Genomic DNA, 25,755 nt, shown 5'->3' with positions numbered 1-25,755 from the left:
TCAATTACTGTGGTAGCTGTACGTCAATGACTTAATTTTGCAGTGTAGACCTGCCCCGGTCCCACACTACTAAGGCTTGGTCTACACTGGGAACTTACCTCGGTATAACAACATTGCTCAAGCGTGGAAAATCCACACCCCAGAGCAGTGTAGTTACACTGACCTAATCTCCAATGTAGACAGCACTGTGTTGATGGCAGAAGCCCTACCGTTCCTCGGGGAGGTGGAGTACCTATGCCGACAGAAGCAGCTCTCCCACCGGTGTAGGTGGGATCTTCACTAAGTGCTACAGCAACGCAGCTGTGCTGCTGCAGCGCTGTAAATGTAGACAAGCTGTCACTCAGGCAATACTCTAAGAAGGGAAGGATTGAACTTCCAAACACTGCCCCAATCTGGCACGGGAATTTTTCCATTGTTTTAAAGAGGAAATAGACCAGGTCTTATTTGACTAAGGGCTTGTCTACACTGGCACTTTACAATGCTGCAACTTTCTCACTCGGGGTGTGAAAAAACACCCACCTGAGCGCTGCAAGTTTCAGAGCTGTAAAGTGCCAGCATAGAGAGTGCACCCGTGCTGGGAGCCGCGCTCACAGCACTGGTAGCTATTCCCCTCGTGGAGGTGGGCTGGTGCCACAGCAGCACTTTAACGTTGCCAGTGAAGATGTGCCCTAATGGCAGCCCATCCAAATCCTTCACGTAGTGGCCCAATTCTGATCTCATTTACAGCACCTTTAAACCAATGTAATTCCACTGACTGCAAAGGAGTTACTCTTGATGATTTACATCAGTGTAAGACCCGAATCAGGCCCGAAGGTGATTCCCACTCTGCGCCATCTCACTCATGAGCACAGCTAAAGACACAACTTAGGAGATTTGCACGATGACAGAGTGCTTCAAGAACTGTGTCAATCTGATGGAAAATTTACCTTTAATCAGCCTGTTTCAGGTGGTACTCTGGTGGATGATGTCACACAACCTTTGGATATGTATATTAATTGAATTAGATATTTTGTAGAGCTGGCTGAAATGTTTCAACACTGCAGACAAATTTTTCCCAAATATAGAAAATTGAAAAATTTCAACAAATTATTTGCAGTGTTTCAACCAGCTGAATTGGAATTAATTTGCAAATTGGATACAATTAACTTAGGCTTGAATAGAGACTGGGAGTGGTTGAGTCATTATATAAAGTAAAACTATTTCCCCTTGTTTATTCCCCCCTTCTACCCACCCACTGTTCCTCAGACGTTCTTGTTAACTCCTGGAAATGTGCTGGAAATGGCCCACCTTGATTATCACTTCAAAAGGTTTTCTCTCCCCCCCACCCCACTCTCCTGCTGGTAATAGCTCATCTTAAGTGATCACTCTCCTTACAATGTGTATGATAAACACCCATTTTTTCATGGTCTGTGTGTACATAAATCTCCTCACTGTATTTTCCACTTCATGCATCCGATGAAGTGAGCTGTAGCTCACAAAAGCTTATGCTCAAATAAATTGGTTAGTCTCTAAGGTGCTACAACTACTCCTTTTCTTTTTGCGAATACAGATTAACACGGCTGCTACTCTGAAACCAGCTGATAGAATCAGTAAAAAAAAAATTACAAAATAATTCTCAGAATTTTCCAACTTGTTCTAGTATTTTATATTGTTGAACAAGATCAGTAAGTTTAGTCACCCTGCTGTAGAAAAAGTCACATGGGTGTCAATTATGCCCGCAGGTCAGCTAGCGTAATAGGGCCTGACTAGGGCCTCTAGTAGAAACAACAAGTGAGAAAGAAGTCTAAGGAAATAAGGACCATAGCAAGTACCGTATACAGAACAGGTAAGTTACTCACCTGAACATAAAGTTCCCGGAGTTCATACTGAAATTTCTTGGAATCTGTGGTAATTGTTACTGGGCCAATTTCTGGAATGAAAAGAAAAAAATTCAAATTGTGTAATGAGATTGCAGTAAAATCCCAAAGACTATAAAATTACAGTTCCCCTGAGAGTCCATCATTTCAGTCATACAATCTGGTAGTTTTAAAAGCATTTTTGTTTTTTGGTTGTTGTTGTTTTTTTTAAATAAAGAAAAGCAATAACATTGTATTTAATGACAAAAGAGCAGAATACTATTTCAAGGCACTGACCGGTATTGGGCATTATCTTTCCCATCCCCAGCATGCTTGGGGAACATATGCACTACTATACCACACCTTTTGACAGTGAAGCATGCTTCCCTTTCTGCAGCCAGCCAGCTCCAGGTAAAGCAAAATACTACAGCTTTCAATTACTAATTTTTGACACTAAGCACTTTGCATATTAGCACTTGGGAAAGGATAGCCATTTAAATGACTATGTTAAAGGAGAGTTGAGGGGTTATGTGCAACAGAGGGCAGCTGATTTACAGAGAAGGTGGGTCTGATTTTAAGTCTACCAGTCTTGAATAATTAAAAACAACTCTGATAATTTTGTACAAATATTATTCTTAGTTCCATGTGTCTTAAACACATACATATACACTGACCTGTCTGTATGTGTCTATCTCTCTCACATACATGCACTGCTGTTTTCTTTTGCCCCATATTTGTATTACTCCTGGTGATTGGGAAGGGGGAAGTGGTTGCACCAGAAATTAATATGAGTTTGTTTCAGATGTAGTTGTGTGGCTGAGCGTGAGGAAACTGAAGTCCTTTAGCCACAGAACAGATCAGCAAGCTTCTCCCACCAATGTTACACAAATGTACCTCAAGGGCCAGGCCAGGCCTGAAGGACATCTCCCTTCTAGAAAGGAGTACATAGGTCAGCCTCCATGCCTGGTCACTCCCTGGTCTCTCAGAGCAAAAAACTGCCAGCAAAAGCATAAACTAGAAATCAATTCCAATTCTGGGTTTTGTGGTGTAGGCATGTGTCCACTGACAACCAACCTGAGCATCATCAAATTCAACTCAACTGGCCATCAAACCACCAGGAAATAACTTTCAGTAATCACAGGGCTCTATTCATACTGGCAAGTTTAAATATCACCTTAAATATTTAAATAATTAACACCCTGCCCCCAAGCCATCCATTCCCTCCTGATGTCCTCCAAATCATCATCCAGTTTGCTTATAGCAAAATGTTTTCACGAGTGTCCACATTTATTTCCCATCCTTGCTACAAGTTAGAGCTTTTCTAAATGGGGATATATAATAGCTATTCCTGATTAACTATTCCCAATTAGTTGGATGCTCTTAATCTGGAATAAAAGCATCCACATATGAAGTTAATAGTTAATCCACTTTAAATCCACACCCTACCTTATTCCAGATTACCTTTCATGTGTGGACAAGCCTTGAGTGAGCATTTAATATCCATGTAATCTTGATATTTTTTCCTTTCAAACCATCCAGACAAAGCTTCACTTGATAGCACTTTCAGCAGCAACCGTGGCTGCAATCTAGTATGATCACACACAAGGGTTTATTTTGGGGCTGTGTTTATGAACGCCTGGCACTGTGTAGTTTTCACTTGGTTTACAAAGGTCATCAGAGAGATCACACAAAATATTTCCTAGTGTTATGATCTTATAGATGCCTTAAGACTTTTATTATGGCTTTGATTTGAGCCATTTATCCATAAATGCTGTTTGTTAAACTATTTAACATGTTCATTAAAAAGCTGTTGATTTTAAGAACACTGTTCTTCTTTGAGTAATTTTGTTTCCCCTTTTCCCACCCTAATCCTGCCTCACATTCACTCACCGGCTCATTTCCTCTTCTTCCTTTCAGCTTCTTTAAAAGCATATGCCTGCAAGTTGTTTCCAAACTGCTTAGGTTGAGGTCTATCCATTGACAACCATTGTTCTTAATATAGGCAATGTGTGGCATATTATATATGCGCATGCATGCATACAGTAACCACCAGCTCATTTATTTCTTCATCCACTCTACGAACTAGACTTTTAAATCCCAGAGCAGTAAGTGCTTTTGAAAATATTTTCTCTGCTTATCAAAAAGAGATCTAGAAACTCACTATTGGAGACATGGAGCCAGATCCTTAGCTGATTTAAATCACAATAGCCAATTTAAACCAAGTGAAGATCTTGCCCAGTTTTAAACAGGGAGTGGACTCCTGTCTTTGAAAGTGAACACCAAAAAAAGACAAATATCTGTACAATTAGTTTTCATCTTGATTTTATGGTTGATTTTTTTCCCCACCAGATAAGTGGAGCAGTTCCACTCCAATTACTTGCATCTCATACCTGCTGGACATACAAACATTGACAGGGTGGCTACATTCATAATTTTCGTCCATAAGGTCATTTCCCATTATTGCATACTGGCAACCGGGACTGAAATTCCATAACAAGCTTGAGAGAGGAAAAAAATGGGATTCAAGCTTCTTCACAGAATAATTAATTTGGATTTTAACTCAAGATGGTGAAGTTGTCAATATACAGTAAACATTAATTTTAATCACTCTTAGAAGTTTAGCACATGCGTACGCTGCCTGTGTCAGAGTCAATGAAATTGCCATGTTATTGCTAAACCAGAGAGTAATAAAACAAAAGACAAGTGCTAGATATAGTGAACACTGATAATGATGAAGAGGTACTCTCTCCATTTCAGAGGCACTACGCATGACTCTCAGGCTTTGTCTACACTGGATTTTCGTCGGTGAAACTTGTGTCATTCAGGGGTGTAAAAAAAACCACACACACACGCCGAACGACAAAAATTTTACCAACGAAAAGTGCCAGTGTGAACAGCACTTTGTTGGCGGGAGAGCTCTCCTGCTGACAAAGCTACTGCCACTTGTTGGGGGTGGAAGTTTTTTTTTCTCGGCAGGAGAGCTCTATGCTGCCAACAAAAAGTGGCTACACTGTGTGCCTCTTAGTGGCACAGCTGTAGCGGCACAACTGTGTCACTAAAAGGCACAGAGAGCTGACTTGGCCTTAATACCCTGCCACAGTGCTGGAAGGAATGTAAGGGGCATTCTTGGTAACAGTTACCATGCAACACAATACAACTTTATCTTGTATATCAGACTTCATAAACACTATACAAAATACTTTATGGAATTAAATTACACAAGATATCACCATATGCACTTGGGGAAAAACTGCAGAGAGCGCCCAGCCAGACACTGCAGCAGACAGGGACAGAAGCAGCCAAAGCAGAAATCTCTGGTCACATACAACTATATAATATTCTTGGACTTTCACTGCCCTTCACTGATTGACTGTTTGCTCCAACCCTCTCCACCCCTGCCCTGTCCCCCTTGCCCTGCTTTTCTTTCCATTCAGCTGATCCCCCACAAGTAAATCCACCACCTCCATCCCCCCAAAAAGTAGAACATAACATTTTCCCCCATCAAACTGTTCACTCAGCTTGAGTGTTCTATTCCTTCCTCACTCAGTATCTTTTCTATTGAGACAATCTTGTCACATTGTTTCCTTGTACTCTCCCATCTTTCTCTATCCATCTGCTTGTCTTATACTTAGACTGTAAGCTTTTTGGGGCATGGACCTTTTGTCCTGAGTGTATATAGCACCTAGCACTGTGGGGTTCTAGTCCTTGACTGGGGTTTCTAGGCACTATGAGAATACAAATAATAAATTAGTAATCAAAATACCTTTTAGTGCCTGATTTTCAGAAATGTGTATGCATAAATGTTGTATTTATGTGCCTAATTTCTATAGAGTAGTAGTAATTGCACCCAAATAAGTGACCAACTAATACATCTAATTACCAGTTTATCTGCATGCTCAACTGCCATAGTAGTGCATGAAATCACAGTAAAAACACACACACACACACAACTTCCAAACAAGTTGCATGCCTTCAACTGAACAGCTGCTGCTTTAGGTTTAATTCATGTTAAAATGTCATGGAACCTGCAAACAGATCATTGGAGTACAGCAAAAGCCATATTTGATTTCATTTTCTGGGTGTTAAATTGCTTCCGAGGTGAAGGGAAGCTAGAAAATTTTCTAATGTGAATGCATACATTCAGGTGCTTAAATATAGATTAAAGGGACTAACTTTAGGCACCTACACTGGCAAAGCTGGGATTTCATTCATTATGGAGGTTTCCTCCATTCTTCATTACTCTGATGCTTTTCTCTCCCCACACTCCACAACTGAGGCTATGTCTACAATACAAAGTTAAGTCAATGCAAGTTATGCCAGTGATCATAAACTGCTATAATTATATCGCTTGTGCATATTCACACAACATTCCTTGTGTTGGTGGAGTGCATCCACAGTTGGCACTCTAGCATCAGTGGAGAGAGCAGTGCACTGTGGGTAGCTATCCCACAGTGCAACTCACCACCTTCTGCAGCTAGGAGTTGTGAGGAAGCGGAGTGGATTGCAGTGCATCATGGGAGCAGGCTCAACGTCCCACATTGCAGTATTTTCTGTCCCATCATTCCATGGTCTTCCGACTACGTTTCACGCCCTTTTTCAACAGCCCCTGTATACTGTTTGTCTGCCATCTCTTCCTGAAACCATGGATCCTGCACTGCTCTCTAGTGTTGTGATCAGTGTTAGGAACACAATGCAGCTGATCATACAGTATTATATGACCTTCAAATCTGAATAGGAATCCATGGTGCCTGTCCTCCTGCGTGCCATGGAAAGAAAATTCCAGATTATTTTTGGCATTCACAGAGCAGCTGCACACAGTGGACCATCGCTTTTGGACTCAGGAAACAAGCACTGAGTGGTGAGATCGCGTTGTTACGCATGTCTGGGATGAGGAGTAGTGGCTGCAGACCTTTCGGAAGTGCAAAGCCACCTTCCTGGAACTGTTTGTGGAGCTCACCCCCACCCTGTGGCACAAGCACACCAAAATGAGAGCTGCCCTCTCGGTGGAGAAACATATGGCAACTGCTGTGTGGAAGCTAACAAGTCCAGACTGCTACGAGTCAGTAATGAATCGGTTTGGAGTCACTGTAGGCATTGCATTCATGCAAGTGTGCAGGGCCATTAATCACATCCTGCTATAAAGGACTGTGAGTCTTGAAAATGTGTGTGAAATAGTGGCTGGCTTTGCGGCAATGTGATTCCCTAACTGCAGCAGGGCAATAGATGGCATGCATATCCCAATTTTGGCCCCAGACCATCTTCTGACAGAGTACATCAATAAGAAAGGAGTACTTTTCCATGGTATTACATGTGCTTGTGGATACCAGGGTCATTTCACTGATATTAATGCTGGGTGGTCAGAGAAGGTGCATGCCACATGCATCTTCATGAACATGGGCCTATACTGAAAACTGAAAGCAGGGACTTTCTTTGCAGACCAGAAGGTACTAATGCAGGATACTGAATTGTCCATAGTGATCCTGGGAGCCCAGTGTACTTCTTACTCCCATGAAGCCTTACACGGGAAACCTAGACAGCGGCAAGGAGCACTTCAACAATAGCTGAGCAGGTGCAGAATGAGCACTGAATGCGTGTTTGTCAAATTAAAGGCTCACTGGCATTGCCTTTATGGCAAGTTAGACCTCAGTGAGGAAAATATTCCCATGGTCATAGAGGCCTGCTATATACTGAATAATATTTGTGAAGCTAAGGGGGAAAGTTTCCCTAGGGATTGAGCATGGATGCAGATCGCCTAGCAGCTGATTTTGAGCAGCCAGGTACCAGGACTATTAGAGGGGGACAAGAGTGGCTATTCGAATCAGGGAGACTTTGAAGCACCATTTTGACAATGAGCACCAGTAATGTGTCTTTATGTAATGCATTCTGCCATGTTTTGTTTACTTGCCATCTGAAATAACCATTTTGATTGCTTCCTGACTGTGATTTGTAGTCTGCAAATGTGCCAATTGCCACAGCAGCAACTACTGTGTGTAGGAGACAAAAAGTTTTATTTTGTTTCAGAAAGGGTTTTTTTTAAAAAACAGGAATAAGCAACAAACAGAAAATGCCTTCTTGAAAGGGACAAAACAGTGAGAGGAGCACTCTCTTGAGGGAGGCTCTCATAGCTGTCTGCAAGTCCAGCTATCACTGGGGAACTTGTCCGACGGGAACGGCCTTACTGGATCAGACCAAAGCCCATCTAGCCCAGTATCCTGTCTTCCAACAGTGGCCAGTGCCAGGTGCCCCAGAGGCAATGAACAGAACAGGTAATCATCAAGTGATCCATTCACTGTAGCTCATTCCCAGCTTCTGGCAAACAGAGGCGAGAGACACCATTCCTGCCCATCCTGGCTAATAGCCATTGATAGACTTATCCTCTATGAATTTATCTAGTTCTTTTTTGAACCCTGTTATGGTCTTGGCCTTCACAACATCCTCTGGCAAGGAGTTCCACAGGTTGACTGTGCATTGTGTGAAGAAATTCTTCCTTTTATTTTAAATCTGCTGCCTATTAATTTCATTTGGTGACCCCTAGTTCTTGTGTTATGAAAAGTAGTAAACACCACTTTCTTATCTACTTTCTCTACACCAGCCATGATTTTATAGACCTCAATTGTATCTCCCCTTAGCAATCTCTTTTCCAAGATGAAGAGTCCCAGTCTTATTAATCTCTCTTCATACGGAAGTCATTCCATACCCCTAATCATTTTTGTTGCCCTTTTCTAAACCTTTTCCAATTCCAATATATCTTTTTTGAGATGGGGCGACCACATCTGCACACAGTATTCAAGATGTGGGTGTATCTATGGATTTATATAGCTGCAACATGATATTTTCTGTCCTATTATCTATTGCTTTCTTAATTATTCCCAGCATTCTGTTCGCTTTTTTGACTGCCGCTGCACATTGATTGGATGTTTTCAGAGAACTATCCACAATGACTCCAAGATCTCTTTCTTGAGTGGTAACATCTAATTTAGACCCCATCATTTTATATGTATAGTTGGGATTATGCTTTCCAATGTGCATTACTTTGCATTTATCAATGTTAAATTTCATCTGCCATTTTGTTTCCCAGTCACCCAGTTTTGAGAGAATGTGTGTGTGGGATTTGAGGAGGGCATGGTAAGCAGTTTTGTATGGGCTGGGGGCAGGAAGCATGCATGTGTTCTGCTTGCAGCACGATTAAGAACTTCAACATCTCTGTGTGGTCCTCACCATGGTCAGCTGGAAAGAAGCAATGTGAGTAGTCAATGCTGAGCAAACAGGAAGTGGGATTTCAAAAATTCCCAGGCCTTTCAAGGGGGAGGGGCAGATGCCTTTGTACCTGGGTGCAGGGCACTGGAGTTTGAACTGCTAACCAGAGCGGTCAGGCTGGGAATTGTGGGACTCCTCCTGGAGGTTATCTGTGGCCGCATAACTAAGCACGGTGTCTACACTGACACTGCAGCGATCTAACTTTGCTTCAAAAAGCTCTACACCTCTCATCAAGGTGGTTTTATTTTTTTGGAGTAGCAGGAGAGTTACATCGGCAGGAGGAGCATTGCAGTATGTATGCGTCTTTTGTCAATGAAAGCCAGCTTTTGTCAACACAACTGGGTAAGGTCGACAAGGCCTGATTTTCCAACAACCGGGACGCTTGATAGGGCTACATCCTGATAGTTCACATTGATAAGGCTGTAATTGTATTCCTTTGTTCTGAAACTACGTTATAAATGTCAAGTCTTCCAAAGTAACCTTGGGGATTTTAGGTCTGTCTCACACACACACACACACACACACAAAATTGATTACATATGAAAGGATTTTTTTTAAAAAGGAATGGTTGCATGTTATTGAACAAAGACTGGACTTTCTAAAACTGTAAAACCAGAAAACTCAACTTAATACAACCAATGTGGTGTTTGGTCAGTTGCTTAGGGACAGGCTCAAACACCACTACATAGAATTGTCTGCCAATGAATTTGACAGCGATTAAGAATGTTGATATTTCCCTCCCAAGACAAGTTTGAAAAAACCACTCCTCAGTAAATAAACAGGAAAAGTTCTCAATAAGTAAACTGATAAATTGCTCACTTTGGTGTATTTAAAGGACTTCCCACACTGTCATCTGGCTGCATGTTTACATGAGAGCTGGAGAGTGACCACTCTGGGAAATCCTAAAATCGCCCTGATTACACAGATAGCTCAAACGCTGCTATGCTATTTGTAGTTTTGGCAAACAGCAATTAATCCACATACAATACAAAACATCTATACAGTAGAGATTTGGTATGGAGGGCTGAATGGTCCAGAAAACTAGTAAAGACATATGGAGTGTTTTCCCTCTTTGCCATCAATTCAGTAGTGGCTGAAAGTTGTTTGTTACCATATGATGGATGTTTGGCAGCCTATGTGAAATATGTGGCCTTTGTCCAGTTCTACAGCACAAAACTACAATCACATGGGAATTAAAGCAGACCAACTAAAGTTCTGATTGGTCTGTGAACTATATTCTTACCCTGAGTGTTCATTCCTCCAGGTTACCATGGGGGCATGTTAGCAAAGGCAGCATCAAGGAAAACTGACTACGATGCCCAGGCTTCACCTTATTATGAATAAAGGCCTTATTCTATGGTCATTCAATAGATTTTTCTATATGAGGCCTGAGCTGGTTCAGGATTGGGACTTAAGGCATTAAACCAACCATGAGAAACTTAATTATGAAAGGCAGGTGGCCTTTACTAACTTCCTGTTTTCATCATGCCATTGCAGTACAATAGCTACTAGCCCAAATTCTCCCATTTACTGGCATAAATTTGAAGTAGCAGCAGGGTTTTACCAGAGTTACATCTATATAAGAGAGCAGACTTTGGCCCTATGTACCTTCAAAACTGTCCAGCTACAAGCACATTTGGCCCTTTCTTTTCTAGCTAGTATGTGACTCATGAAGGAAATAAACCAGTTTTCCCCCATACAACAATGCACTTTCCTTTAGTTTAGATGGTCTTAAGATTAAAATGAGTAACACTAACCAATCCCATTACTTATTAGTTCATATTGTACAGTATATTGCTGTTTTACATTAAATTGAAGTCAGATACTAAAATGCTACCTTTGAAAGAAATGTTTAAGACAAGACATCATTGAGACTATCCAGTTTAGAATATGCATTTTTTGAAAATGAAAAATACATACACTGCAAAGCGAAATAAAATAATGCACACACCATGAAAACCGTACAGCCTTATTATATAACCACCACTCTTAAGAGATCACCCCTCAAAGTTAAGTATAATTCTGCTCTACACCTTAATTAGAAAGCTGCCTTTAGTAAGCAACTGATTGTTATTGTTTTCACTGTACAGTGTACCCTACATTTGTCCTTTCAATTAAAGTGAAACCTGTAAATCAGAACTCTGTATAGTAAGGCCAGAATGTGCAAATGCGAGTGCCTACAATTAGCTACATAAATCTATATTTAGTCAAGTAACAAGTGTCTTGGTTTTCATACATGTTGAGCAATCCTGCTTTCCGGGGGAGTTTGGAGTGCTTGGCTCAGGAAAAGTCAGAATACTTGATTAGGGGAAGATTTTCAAAGGCACAAATGGCAGTCAGGTAACCTCATGTAAAAATGTTGGCATAAGTACATTATGCTGGAAAAATCCTATAGATGGTAATGACCTCCAGTACTGCTTCCTGTCCCATACCTGAAAATCTGCCAAATATACCCATATGTAATAGGCTGTGGGAGTGGTCTCCAGACAGGAAGAAGTTACCCACTCACCCTTTTTATGGGGAATGCTTCACCAGTAACAGCCTCAGACCTGAGGCCTACAGCCCCTGTCTCCACTTGAATTGTGACTCCAAGAAACTCACTTTTCCTGTTATCTAAGTTGTAACAGATAGGAGTAGCATAAATCTGAATTAGGGATGTAAATATTGTTTACCCAGTTAACCGATTAAAGGGAGAGGGGCTGGGGCTGCTTTGGCCAGCAGGCAGGTGGGTAGGGCTGTTCCTGGAGTCAGCCGGCACGCCCCAGGGCTGCTGCTAGGGTTGGCCAGCTGGCATGGCCCAGGGCTGCTGCTCCAGCCGGGGGGCTGTGGATGGGGTTGACCGGCTGGCCAACATGGCCCAGGGATGCTGCTTCGGCCAGCCAGCAGGGCTGGGGTCAGCCAGCTGGTGTGGCCTGGGCCTGCGGCTGGTGTCGGCCGGCGGGGCCAAGATTGGCCAGCCAGGGGCTGGGGGTTAACAGTTATGCTGGGTTAACCAGTAAGACTAATGCTTACTAGTTAACCAATTAAACATTTACTATTTTACATCCCTCGTCTGAATATGGGATAAGTTGTGGACAATGCAATATTGCACGTGGAGTGTCTTGTGAAAATGGTGAAGAATCACAGGAAGAGTTGCTTTCCACTAATACTGAACAAGCAACTATATTAGAACAACAAAAATAGTGTTATCCCTTAAACTTCTCTCTGACTCACTGTAGAGCTTCTGCCTCTAACCTTCCCATGTCCCATATGTGTGGCTACTAGCTACAGATTTGAAGAACCAGTACACATTTCTCCTTTCATACTCAGATGAGTGGCTTATTCTTGGGGGAGGGGCATGTAAGGAGTAACCTTAAATACCAAGGATAGAATTGGGCCCTCTGTTCTGGGACTTCACCCAACTAATGTGCAGTGAGCTGCAAATGGGTAACATTTTGTGATATTTTCTTTCTCAGTCAACAGAAATTGATAACTATAGATGTGAGGAAGAGGAGGAAAATATCTACTGCCCAAAATCTCTCCACCAGCAGCCTCAGAGAATGTAAGTTAGGGGCATATTAATAATCACCATCTGGGAAGAACAATTTGTAACAAAAGGCGTGATTCTGCAAGATGATGAGCTCCTTAACTCCCACTGAAGTCAATGAAAGTTGTGGGTGCTCTCCACTGCAAAGTTGGCAATAAGCACTTTACAGAAATGGGTAAACAGTTTATCTACCCAACAAAAGCCCATGTGATATATGCTCCACTGGAATCTTTACATACATAAGCAGTCAATGATTCATTTCAACTATAGCTTGGTGAATGCTCCTTACAATCATCAATTCCTCCCTTGAGCTCTTATCCAAAACCCAATGACCTCAGTGGGCACTGGATCGAGCCTTTGCAGCCGAGTGGCTCAGTAGTTGAAAGATTTCATAAACTATTAAAATTTCTTCCTACATAATATCCTCTAATGACTCAGATGCTCTTGGATCTGAGCCTTCGGCCTGGGTTTAATTATATTCATTTCAGAAAAGCCCCAGAACTGCAATGAGCAACATTTACAAGATCATTTCATGGGGAGGGGGAGGAGTGGCAGTGAGAGAAAGACATGTTTTTTTCAATTACAGTGACTTTTTACTATTTTTAGCCTTAATTGAGGCTAAAAAACAATAACTTTAGATTACAAAATTCACTTTACTTAAGAAGGATACTAATGAGAGATTTGTTTAAAGGAGTGTGACTGGATACAGAACTTTTCACCTCCAGGTTGATATTCAAATCAAAACCAGATATCAGGTGGTAACAACGTTCAAAGACTGACTTATTTGGTGACCTAAGCCACATGAGTTGGTGGCCTCAGTCCAGTCCTTACTGGATAGTATCATATCCCAGTTACCAACCTCACTGCACCCTCATTCCAGTTTTAGCAGAGAGGCCAAGGTATGAATAAACCCTTAGACTGAACTGCCCTCTCATGCCTAGAGGCAGCCCCTCCAGAACAAATCTGAGGCCCATTGACAAGGCAGTGGACAGATAAGTTGCACTTCTGCTTTCCCTACTCCATGGATGCTGCAGAAAAAGGACATCAGCCTGTGTGTATTAATCTGGCACCCTTCAAAAGCAGTGCATTCATTTTTACTAGTAAGTGAATAAGAGAACACACAGGAAGTTCTTAAAAAGACATCCCCAAAGTTATGCATTAGTAAAGGACACAGCCTCCCACATAACACTGAAAGATAACAAAACATAGACACTAATGCTATCATGTGACACCACAGGACAGCACAAAATCTTTCAAGCTGGGATTTTGAACAGGAGACTAATGGAGTTAGGTGCCCACATCGAATTGAGATTCAGTGGGAGCTGGCTGCTTATCTCCCTTTAAGCGCCTTTGAAAATCCCAGCCCTGTAATGACTCCTTGATGTTTCCCTTGTGCACATGTAGAACTTTACCTGAGGGTTTCAGCTTTAAAAAATAAAAGTTGTTCAAAATTCTTGTAAAACAAAACATAACATGGAGATCGGCAAAATTCTTGAGGGACAAAAATTGATAAGGCTCCTGTGTCCAATGTAACTAGTGCTAAATTTAGCTGGTGGATGCAAAACACCAATGTTTGCAATGTATATTAACTAAATGCAATAAGGAATAGTAACGAAGTGTGTGCTCATTCATCCACAATGGAGAGTAGCCTACATGAATTTAATATATTATATACTCTTCCCTTTTTAAAAAAGTACAGTGATATCACTCAGACTTGACAGATATACTCAGCCTCTATTTGGGGAGTGCAAAATGTAGTTATGATCACATTGTAAATTCCTGATTCTCTCAGTTGGACAACTCTAATAAGTAGCGCTTTATTGCTCTTGGTGCCTCTAATTTGGAGGACATTATACAGTACCCAGTATGGAGTCAGGGAATTATTAGCTGGGATTTAAACTAATGAAATACAGTTTAAATTAAATAAGCTTTAAGGTTTAACTCTAGTTCCAAGAAAAATACACCACTTAGAAGCACATCCTCTCTGGTAGACAGAAAACTTATCATTATTGGCAAACAAACATGGAAAGCTGGAGGCCAAGAACCCTGACTCCATGTGGTTAAAAAACAAGGCAGTGCCAATGGGCATAAATGTTACAATGTTTAAAAGGATTAATGTAAGCCAAGTCTTTCTTTTGTGGGGGAACAAATGAATTTCCAGGATCCTGAAATTGATGCGTGACGCACCTTCCAACCTATTCAGTTGAACCTTTTGAACTGCCCTGTAGCTAGGTCTGGTCACGGTAAGGGGTCCAGCATCATCATTTCTGAAATGACTTTGCTGGTTTCCATCCAGTTCTCAATGGATGATTGCCTAAATTACAAAAACAACGGCCATAGTTGGCAAGTCGGTTGATAAGTCCCACAAAAGAGGCCACAGGACTGAAGGAGCCATGAAGAGCGAATGAGTCTCACATTTTTAGGTGGTTCTCAAGGTCTGAGTTGAGCCACATTTGTGAGGCATTGTGGGTAAATTCTGATTAGCTGCTCCCAGTACTGCACCTCTTCTGTGCATAAAGGATTTTAGTTTTCAAGGCTGTCAACCTACCACTTTTCAAGAGTATAGAAGTTCACACACTATTTATCTTTTCCAGATAAAGTACAGTACCAGCAAAATAAAAATACTTTTCTTTACTCTATTATATCCAAGCTTTGCCCAACTAATTTGCTTCTTTCAATCTAAACTAAAAGATAAACAACTGATAAGAACCAAACTTACTGTACTGCTTCCTTACTGTACTGAGTAGCATGCAATGACAACTATTTACTGAAACTGATCTACGTTCCTAACACATACTGGACGTCTAAAGGGTCATCAGATTATTTTTTGGTTTTGTTTTTTTCCCTGTTAATGGCAATCTTTTTGCAACCCAGGAACAAAATTTTACAGTTCTTTATCCATGATGAACTAAAGCTCAGTGCAGGGCTATGTTGTATGAAACTATTTCTGTCTCCTCTTTTGCTGTGTATATATTGGCAATGCTTTTTCAACACTTGTAATGTTGCTCGAAGAAGAAATAATGCTTAAGAAGAGGGCAGGATTAAATATAGCTACAAACTGTGCAATGCTATTTTGGGACAGACAGTCTGAATATTTTATTCTTTGAATGTTAATTCAAGGAAGATTGGAAACTATTTTTAAATTTAAAACTTAAAACAGTTCATAATATATTAACAAATTAATAGAGTAACATCCAGGACAGATTCCCTTTCCTTTCCTTTCAGATGTGCCCAAGGAACACAATAAAAATTGAAAAAATGGGTGGCTCATTCTAAGACTCCAGCAACAAAACTTTCCTGAAGGATACTGAGTGTTAAACACACTCAGCCACTCACCTATACAAGACAGAAACAGAACAGCACTCCCAACAACAGCTCAGTGTTCTTGCGAGCAGGATTCTGTTACTTAAGAACAACTGACAGGTGATTAACATTTGTGAATGCAATATATACACCAAAAACAGTCATGCTTGTAGCTTCTCAGGCCAGGATTTCCCTACACCGCCCCTGAATTTTCCCAACACCACCCCTCCCCCCAAGTTTTGTGAACTAGTTACATGCAGTCTTGCCACTTTAGTGATTGTTTGGACATTTGAATTGAAATTGAAACATTAATACACACTTTAAAAGCATATAAAGTATATGATAAAATACGTGTATCTGAAAAAGTATAATAGATTTGAAAAGTATGAACACAGACTAGCTTCCTTATATTGTTTTTTGTGACTGTCAGTGCATTCATTTTGGTGATGTTGGGCCAACCTAATAATTTCAAATTATGATTTGTAAGCAAAGTCTAAATGAGCTCTCCCTGACAGCTAGTGATGAGCTGGGGGAAAAGGTTTCAGGACCAGACTGTATTTACATTCACACCTAATCTACCCAGGTATCCAGAAAACAGAGCTGTGTTGCCCAAGTGATAGATTTTGGCTAGGGTTGAGTTACAAATCACTTCAATGCGTGGGGTAATGAAATGTTGTTGTTTTTATTGTACAAGTAAAGGACAGTAGAACTGTACTTAGCCTGTGCTGATTGAGGGCATCGAGAGAAGGTGGGGACAGGTGTTTTGCTTGACAGTCTGCCTGAGTCACAAGTACTATTTGACCTGCCCCTCTCCACTGTTTATGAAGCCTAATCAGCTCTGTCTTTAGAGAGTCTTTTGGTTTGTTAAGTGACCACTAGAGCTGAAATCTCTGATAATCAGGTCTAAGTGCTTAGACCTGCTGTGGGACAGTGTTTCTGTGGAAGAGATGGCCCAGTCTGCACTAGTACCGAGGTTCCCCACAACCCCGAAGAGCTGAAATCACTGAGAGTCAAGTGGAACCGTGAGAGACCGACTCACAGAGGTCACAGTGGCAGGTGGAAGCATAAGGTGACAGTACAGGGCTATTGGGGCAGAGCAATAGAGTGAACGGTGGCATGACAAACAGCGGCCAGAGCACTGGACTTAGAGTGACCAGATGTCCCAATTTTATAGGGACAGTCCCGATTTTTGGGTCTTTTTCTTATATAGGCTCCTATTACCCCCCACCCCGTCCCGATTTTTCACACTTGCTTTCTGGTCACCCTAATTGGACTATGTTTTAGTGACCTTTCTCCAGAAGCTATATTTGTGACTGGGAAACTTATATAAATATATGTTTCCAAGTAGGCAAAGATTTTAAAAAATGCATTATTTGCCAAGATCATTATCTCACATCATCACTATCTTAAGAGGTCATTATCTTGGGGAGTTTCTGTATTAAACTTTTTTTATTATAATTATTTTTATGTAAGAATGGCTATATTGGGTCAGATCAATGGTCCATCTACCCCAGTATCCTGTCTTCCGACAGTGACTGTTCCAGGTGCTTCAGAGGGAATGAACAGAACAGGGAATCATCGATTGATCCATCCCCTGTAATCCACTCCCAGCTTCTGGCGAACAGAGACTAGGGACATTCAGATCATGATGTTGCATCCCTGCCTATCCTGGCTAATAGCCATTGATGGACCTATCCTCCATGAACTTATCTAGTTCTTTTTGAACCCTGTTATAATTTTGGCCTTCACAACATCCCTGGCAAAAAGTTGCACGGGTGACTGTGCGTTGTGCGAAGAAATACTTCCTTTTGTTTGTTTTAAACTTACTGCTTATTAATTTCATTGGGTGACCCTTGGTTCTTGTGTTAAGTGAAGGAGTAAATAACACTTGTTCATTCATTTTCTCCTCACCAATCAAGATTTTATAAGACTATCAAATCCACTCTTAGTCGTCTCTTTTCCAAGCTGAAAAGGCCCAGTCTTCTCTCCTCTTATGGAATCTGTTCCATACCTCTAATCATTTTTGTTGCCCTTCTCTGTACCTTTTTCAATTCCAATATATCTTTTTTGAGATGGGGTGACTAGAACTACATGCAGTATTTAAGATGTAGGCATGTCATGGATTTATATAGTAAAAGTGGAGGAGCTTGGTTTGCCAGACTGATGAGCTAAGCCAATACTGACAACCTATAAGAAAAGGCTGCAAAACACCATGCCTCTGGACTGCGTCAACATGCAGAAAGCCTTATAAGCCCGTCACTGTCAAAGCCAATTTTAGAAGAACTTAATGAGGCTGTTAAGAATGCTGGATACACAACTCAGTTTATGTGAACCAACATGGGTATTGCATCATACTTTCTATTTAAGCAAGAGATACCACACACTACAAACTAGAGGCCTATGTTAAGTGCATTGTCACTTGTTAATCCTGAAGTTGGACACTGGTTCCGAACAAGACTGGCAAATGCTCACTATCTTTCTGCAAAAAACTCAGCTGACTCTCTTGAAACCAGTGCCACCCAGAGGATTCAGGGGGCTTGGGGTCTTCGGCGGCGGGGGTTCTTCCGCTCCGGGTCTTCGGGACACTTTGCCAAAGACATGGAGTGGAAAGTCCCCCCGCTGCCAAATTGCCGCCAAAGACCCGGAGCGGAAGAAGCAGCGGCGGGTCCTTCACTCTGGGTGTGTTTGGCGGCTCTGAAAGACCCACCACCACCGAATTGCCGCCGAAAACTCTCATGGGGGCCCCTGCGGGGGCTGGGGCCTGGGGCAAATTGCCCCTCCCGGGCAGCTCTGCTTGAAACATGTGGTGCAACAGTGAAAGACTCAGGAGTTGAAAAAGTGAAGAATTCTTTCACTATATTCAAAATATGTGCATACATGGCCGACAAATGGACCAATGCAAATAGGCATCAAATATTAAGTCATTACGTATGTTATCTTGATGTCCGTGGTCAGCCAGTAGATGCATTCTAGATGTTCAGGTTATAGAAGACACATCAGCTGCATCTGTGACATCTTAGAAGAGTTAAATGCTTGTAAATTGAAGCCCAAACAGATGGCTGCTTGTGCATTTGATGGAGCTACAAACTTCTCTGGAAGAGAAGTGGAGTACAGGCTTTGCTCAGGGAAAAGTGTAACCCTAATCTTTCCTATACACACTGTAGGGGCCATCTACTCCAGCTAGCACTAGTACAAGCTGCAGAATCTTCAAAAGACATTAAAAAGCCACAAATTTAATGGCTTTTTATACTCTTTTTTCAGCAAGAGTCCAAAAGGACTGAATATTTTGGAAACAGATAGAAGATACACTGGGACTGAAGTTCAAATGAGTCCAACTTGGGAAAACCTGCTGGCTTTCTCATGAGTGATTCTTGGTAGTTGTTTTAAAATTACTGCAACCGTTATTACTGGCTTTAGAAAGTATCCACCAAGATAGGACAGATCTAAGTAGTGAGGCTGGTGGAGTACTTTTGTTACTAAGTTCAGAGAAGACTATCGCCAATCTCTCTCTTGTAAACCTACTGTTGAAACCACTTAGGTCATTAAACAATGCAATCCAGGCATCTGCTACAACAGTAGTAGATCTTTGTCCAGAAATAGAAGCTATCCTTGAATCAATCAGAAATATCCATTGAAAATGTACAGGAAGAAGCAAAGACTTCAGTCCAGAAGCTGACTAATGAAGATACTTATATTGACTCCATAAGTGAAGAGGACAAGAAGTGTTTGTTAAGCCAGCTGAAAAAGTACAAACACTTGATTCTTACAAATCTACAATAGAGATTTCTGGATTCTGTTCAACCTCCACGTAGCTTTCACAGATGCCTTGTCTTGTAAAACACCTACAGTTGGGTGGAGTGAGGCACTACCAGCAATGGGGCTGCCATGTGATCAGGGCAGAACAGAGAATTTTGAACACAGAGTGGAATATCATATGATGAACGAATGAAGATTTAATTTCAACTTCTTTATCATTACTAGTGATTCGACCCAATCTTTGTGCTATGTTTCCTGGGGTGAAAGTAGGAATTCATCTCTTGCTAATCCCAGTCACAACAGCTACAGTTGAGCATATTTTTTCCTCATTGAATAGAATTTTGTGTTCTGAAAGAAGTTGCCTTCTGCCTGATCATGAGCATATTATGAAGGACTGGAAGTAAGGGACACACAAGATGACACCAAAGAGTGCAAAATTACAACAAGAAACCAAGACTGATGTAGATGTAGTGCTTCATAGTAGGCTTGAGTAGCCAACTGCAATTTTTGTGATGGCTTTAAAACATGAGTTAAATCTAATAAAATGGTCGTGAAACATTTTTCAGTTTTTACTACGGTGCCATACAGCCCATCTTTGCCCTCACGGTCTCAGCCCTCATCAGCCCTCACCCGCCCCCCCGAATATTCCAACACCCTCCCTAATTTCAATTCCTGGGAAAACACTCTCAGGGTAGGTCTTCATTGCAGAGTTAAGCAATCTACACTCAAGTTACTCCACTGGAGTTAGCCTAGCTCTAGTGAGAATGGGCACACTGTGAAATAACACCTTAGTTGCTGTGTCCACATTAGCACTGTACTTACTGTATGTGGCACTAAGATTTCAGGTGGGCACCCACATCCCATGATTCTTAGCAATATAGTCAACTGAGCTGTTTATTAATTCTTTCCCAGTGAATTGTGAACAAACTCATCTATCCTTTCTGGGCACACGTGGGAAGCTGTGGGAAGGTATCATAGGATGAGTGGCATTTCACTGGCACCAGCTGCATCCACACTAGACAGTGGTTGCGTTAGCAGCTTGTGAGTTATGTCCACCTGAGCTTTAACCTGTACCCAGTCAACTGAAGTTAGAAGTACCACTGCACTTGAGTTAAGGGTTTTGTGTGTGGACAAGGATGTTGCCCTAACACTACTCAAGTTAGAACTTGAGTTCACTTTGCAATAAAGACAAGCTCTAAGGACAGGAGAGCAACATGTGATAGGCACGGCAGGGGGAGGTCCTTGAGCACACAGGCACTGCCCTGCCTGCCATCAGTTACACCAGCAGAGCTGCCTGCTGTTTCCCCTTCAGATGGTCTGAATACTCTACAGGGATAACAGGAGAGTGGGTTGGGAGAAAACCTGGATTTGTGCTGGAAATGGCCCAACTTGATTATCATACACATTGTAAGGAGAGTGATCACTTTAGATAAGCTATTACCAGCAGGAGAGTGGGGTGGGGGGAGAGAAAACCTTTTGTAGTGGTAAACATCCATTTTTTCATGCTTTGTGTGTATAAAAAGATCTTCTGTACTTTCCACAGTATGCATCCGATGAAGTGAGCTGTAGCTCACGAAAGCTTATGCTCAAATAAATTGGCTAGTCTCTAAGGTGCCACAAGTACTCCTTTTCTTTTTGAGAAACCAGAAAGCCACACTTATTTTGTATTTAAATTGACTAGGATAGGAACTGGAATCAGAGACATTCCTGGCTTTCAAGGACACAATCACTCTAGACCAAGGCTATCCTTACATCAACAGTTTGTGATTCTTTTACCTACTTTGTATTATAAAAACTAAATTAAGAACTGTTCAGTGTATCATGTATAGGTGTTCTTGTTTGGTTTTGGTGGGGTGGGGGGGGAAGTGAGTTGAAAGGTGACAGGATAGCATAGTTGTCATTCACTGGAAGATCATATGCAGTTCCAATGAATTTTAGTTTGTTTATAGTTTCTTCTTCCCATTCCCCATATGAGGGTGAGAAAACAAAAATAAAGATAACCTAAAATCCACCCAAATGCACATAAGCCCCCAACACTACTTTATTTGAAAAAATGTCCCTTGAAAATTTTTTGCTCTCTCATCCCCAAATCATCCCAGAACTGGTCAGTATAATAATTCAGAGCAGAGTAATGGATACAAGTTAATGCTGAGGGCTTGTCTACACAGAGCAGAAATGTGCCCCTACAAGGATGTGATTTTGACAAAACAATGTTAAAGTGCAATAGGGAACATTTATTGAACACCAGCAGGATCTACACAGGCTAAATAATGTGCAGTATGCTACTATGCATTAGAAAATCACACGCCTGTAGGGTGCATTACCCCACCATGTAGACAATCCTTAACATTTTATTTACAATCCTATCTTTCAAGCTACACCTTCCAAAGAATGGCAGAACTACTGTTGCAGCTTGAAGTGCCTCCAAGTTGCAGGAGTCATTCTCTCCAAATCAGCCAGAAGAGCTCATAGGATATCAGCTGTAGCATGGCTCCTCTGCACAATGATGACCTGGGCTCTGGCTTCCAAGTCACAATCTGGCCCTTTATGGATATAAACTGGCCATCAGGAAGTTTAGACTTGAAATTAGATGAAGGTTTCTAATCATCAGAGGAGTGAAGTTCTGGAATAGCCTTCCAAGGGAAGCAGTGGGGGCAAAAGATCTATCTGGCTTCAGGATTAAACTCAATAAGTTTATGGAGGAGATTGTATGATAGGATAACATGATTTTAGCAATTAATTGATAGTTAACTATTCATGGTAAATAGGCCCAATGGCCTGGGATAGGATGTTAGATGGGGTGGGATCTGAGTTACTACAGAGAATTCTTTCCTGGGTATCTGGCTGGTGAATCTTGCCCACATGCTCAGGGTTCAGCTGATCACCATATTTGGGGTCGGGAAGCAATTTTCCTCCAGGGCAGATTGGAAGAGGCCCTTGGGGTTTTTCACCTTCCTCTGTAGCATGGGCCCTGAGTCACTTGCTGGAGGATTCTCTGCACCTTGAAGTCTTTAAACCATGATTTGAGGACTTCAATAGCTCAGACATAGGTGAGTGGTTTATTGCAGGCGTGGGTGGGTGAGATTCTGTGGCCTGCATTGTGCAGGAGGTCAGACTAGATGATCATAATGGTTCCTTCTGACCTTAATATCTATGAGTCTATGAGTCTATGCTCTAAAAATAAAGACAGGTTTGAAGAATAACATCCAAATCCAATTTGGGCTTTATAAATATAGACCTGATCCTGCAAGATGTCAGGTGACTAGGGTGGGAGTTGGCCTCTCAGTAGCACTTAGCATCTCACTGGATCAAGCCCTATATGGGCAGTTAGACTCAACTAATAAATGGAGAAGGAAAAGTAATTTCCTCACAATTTGCATTATAGTCCAAAATTCTATTTCAGTGTTACAAAGTAACAATGATCTCCATACATGTCACAGACAAAGATATCTGGTGGTAGATTTGCTAGAATTTTATTTCACCAAAATAAATTCAACTGGTGAACACATTCATTTCTAAAATTTAGTTTTACTTATATTTAACATACCTGTTCATCAGACAGGCAGCTCCACTAGTAAGTGACATTAAACAAACTGCTTTTTCCCTCTGTCATATGCTCAAAGGGTAAAAAGTCCTCAAGAATGGAATGCTCTGAATGGTGAGCATTCATTAAATGGGGGAGGGGGAGGGGGGTTGTTGAATAACCCTAATGAGGAGAAGATGCTTTAGGTCAAAAGTAAGCGCTCTGTGTCTGTTCAGATAAATCTGTTTCCAATTTTCTGCAAGTGATTAGTCTGCAGTATCCTAGGGTTGAGTGGCTGACCATACAAAGGAAAAGCTATTCTGAAAATGGCCTTAGAACTGTATTCATCTTCATTAACAAAGTCAGTGCTAAGAGATGACATTTGTTATTAAGAAAGGCATACAAATAAAAAGAGGGTTAAATAAAACATCTACATCAACTTTCATTTGTATTTACTTTAGACTATTTTGATAAAAGAATTTCTTTATAGCAACTTATTCCCCTCATCATTATTTAGATAAAGAGAAGTTGAAATAATGGAACAATCCAACAGACATTACTGAAATATTTTAGAAGTGAAATAATAGAACAATCAACACCCAGAAAAAAATTGAACACTTGCTCTCCTGTTCACATCTAAAATTGAGTCTGTTTGACTTATCTGCTTATCTACCCATCCATTTAAATGTTTATAGCAAGCCCATTATTGTAGTATCTGAGCACTCATGAAATGTAAATGAAATGGATAGATATTATACATATGGAAATCATTTCAACATGTTATTTAGAGCCCACCTCTGCAAATCCCGAAGCATGTACTAAACTTTTCTCACGAGTAACTCTTTTGTAGTAAATGGAGCTGCTCAGTTGAGTGAAGTTACTCATATACATCAGTGTTTGAAGGATCAGGGCTTTACCAAACAGTCCTTTGGAGAAATCTTCCTCATTTTACTCATGAGAATAAGCCCCATTTACTTCAATAGAGTTACTCACATGACTAAGGCAAGCATGATAAACCCATAATGAAAGTCTTAATTTATTTTTATTTCCTGACTCTGGGTCCAATCCCATTCCCATTGGAATCAACTGAAATAGGATTAGCCTCTTCATGTATGTTTAAATATGCAACTAAAGGGTTTCATTTTCTTCTCTTCATGTATGTTTAAATATGCAACTAAAGGGTTTCATTTTCTTCAATTTAGCCTGCACATTATTTTTACACCACTGTAACTTCATTAACGTCAGTGGAATTACTCCTGATTTATACCAGTGAGAGGAGAATCAGGCCCTTACTGTTGCATTAAGGTTTTGCATTTAAATGCACTGGTATTTAAAAGGAAAAGGAAAAAAATCTCATGTGATGGGGTTGTAAAATACATTAACCACCATTTTACAGTTACCACCAAAACCTAGCTATATTACTGTACAGTTGCCCAATGCACAAATCTACAGTGATAGAAGCAACTGGGTAATTTAATTTAGTTTAAAAAAAATATTGTGCATACATTTATTAATTGCTTCTAACTTCATTAATTTTTCTCTAAGCTCAACCAGTAGACCTCACAGACGACTGGCAATCTATGAAATTTGAACTTTCCTAAATGGATTTTTTTAAATCCTTGTTTGCATTCACTACCTGCACCTGCAATTACATGAGGAAATATATGTCTAGCTACTTGACCTGTAATGGAATAAGGTAGTTATACATCAACAAGTCCTCGTTTGTATCCTCAATTAATCAATCACAAACACAAAATGGGAAACTGGGCTTCAAATATCTGAGACTTGATTCAAACTAAGTCAATGGAAGTCTTTCCACTGACTATAGTGGACTGGATGGGGCTCCTGGTCCTGAAAAGTTAGCCATTTCTGAATTACCATCCGCCCCAAAAACCTCCCATTTGTTTTTGAAGTACAAATCTTGCAGATGGAAGACAGGAGTTTCCCCACATTTGCATAACTCAAAAATCGGTGAACATATTCTCCTAAAAGTTTCCAGATCAATTCATCATTGGCTCAAAGGAAAATAAAAAAGAGATTTCTTTTGGAAAATTACCAGAAAATGAAAACACAGACTTATAATGAAAGTCACCTGGCAACCTTAACAAAATAACATTTCATGACAAAGTTAATTTGCAAGGAAATTTGAGGAATTTTTGCTTATAAGCAAACACAGATGTTGGCAAAAATTTAGCGTTCCAACACTTTGATAGCAGTGAAAACTGTGAAGTAATTTTTAAGAAAAACAAACTAAATCAGAAAGTTTTACTATTTTGAAACATGGCATTTGTCAGTTCAATGTTAACAAATTTATGTATTTGCTCATGTATGTGTATCCATGCCTCTTCAAAACTTCTTACAAATTATTATTAAGGAAACAAGCTCTGGCTTTGAAAATGTCCATATAGCAAGGGCATATTTTAATACCTAACAATGCATTATGGTGTATCCAATAACATCCTTTAAGAATAGATTTTTCTAAGCATGACAAAAATAAAGTAATTTGAGAACAGTTTCTAGACAAGTTGTGACAAACTCTACACACAACTTGTATT

At 40.7% G+C, this 25,755-nt stretch overlaps 1 protein-coding gene across 1 annotated transcript in view; it reads right to left on the bottom strand.

The window, feature by feature from the left end:
• Window positions 1–25,755, bottom strand: part of HMCN1 (hemicentin 1) — a 327,054-nt gene that overhangs the window by 271,976 nt on the left and 29,323 nt on the right. Inside the window, exon 2 of the mRNA XM_073356688.1 lies at window positions 1,839–1,909. Coding sequence (XP_073212789.1) covers window positions 1,839–1,909 — 71 coding nt within the window. The remainder of the gene's footprint in view (window positions 1–1,838; window positions 1,910–25,755) is intronic.

Source organism: Lepidochelys kempii, chromosome 8, assembly GCF_965140265.1.
Source record: "Lepidochelys kempii isolate rLepKem1 chromosome 8, rLepKem1.hap2, whole genome shotgun sequence".
Taxonomy (NCBI): domain Eukaryota; kingdom Metazoa; phylum Chordata; order Testudines; family Cheloniidae; genus Lepidochelys; species Lepidochelys kempii.
This window is presented reverse-complemented; position numbering and strand designations above follow the sequence as displayed.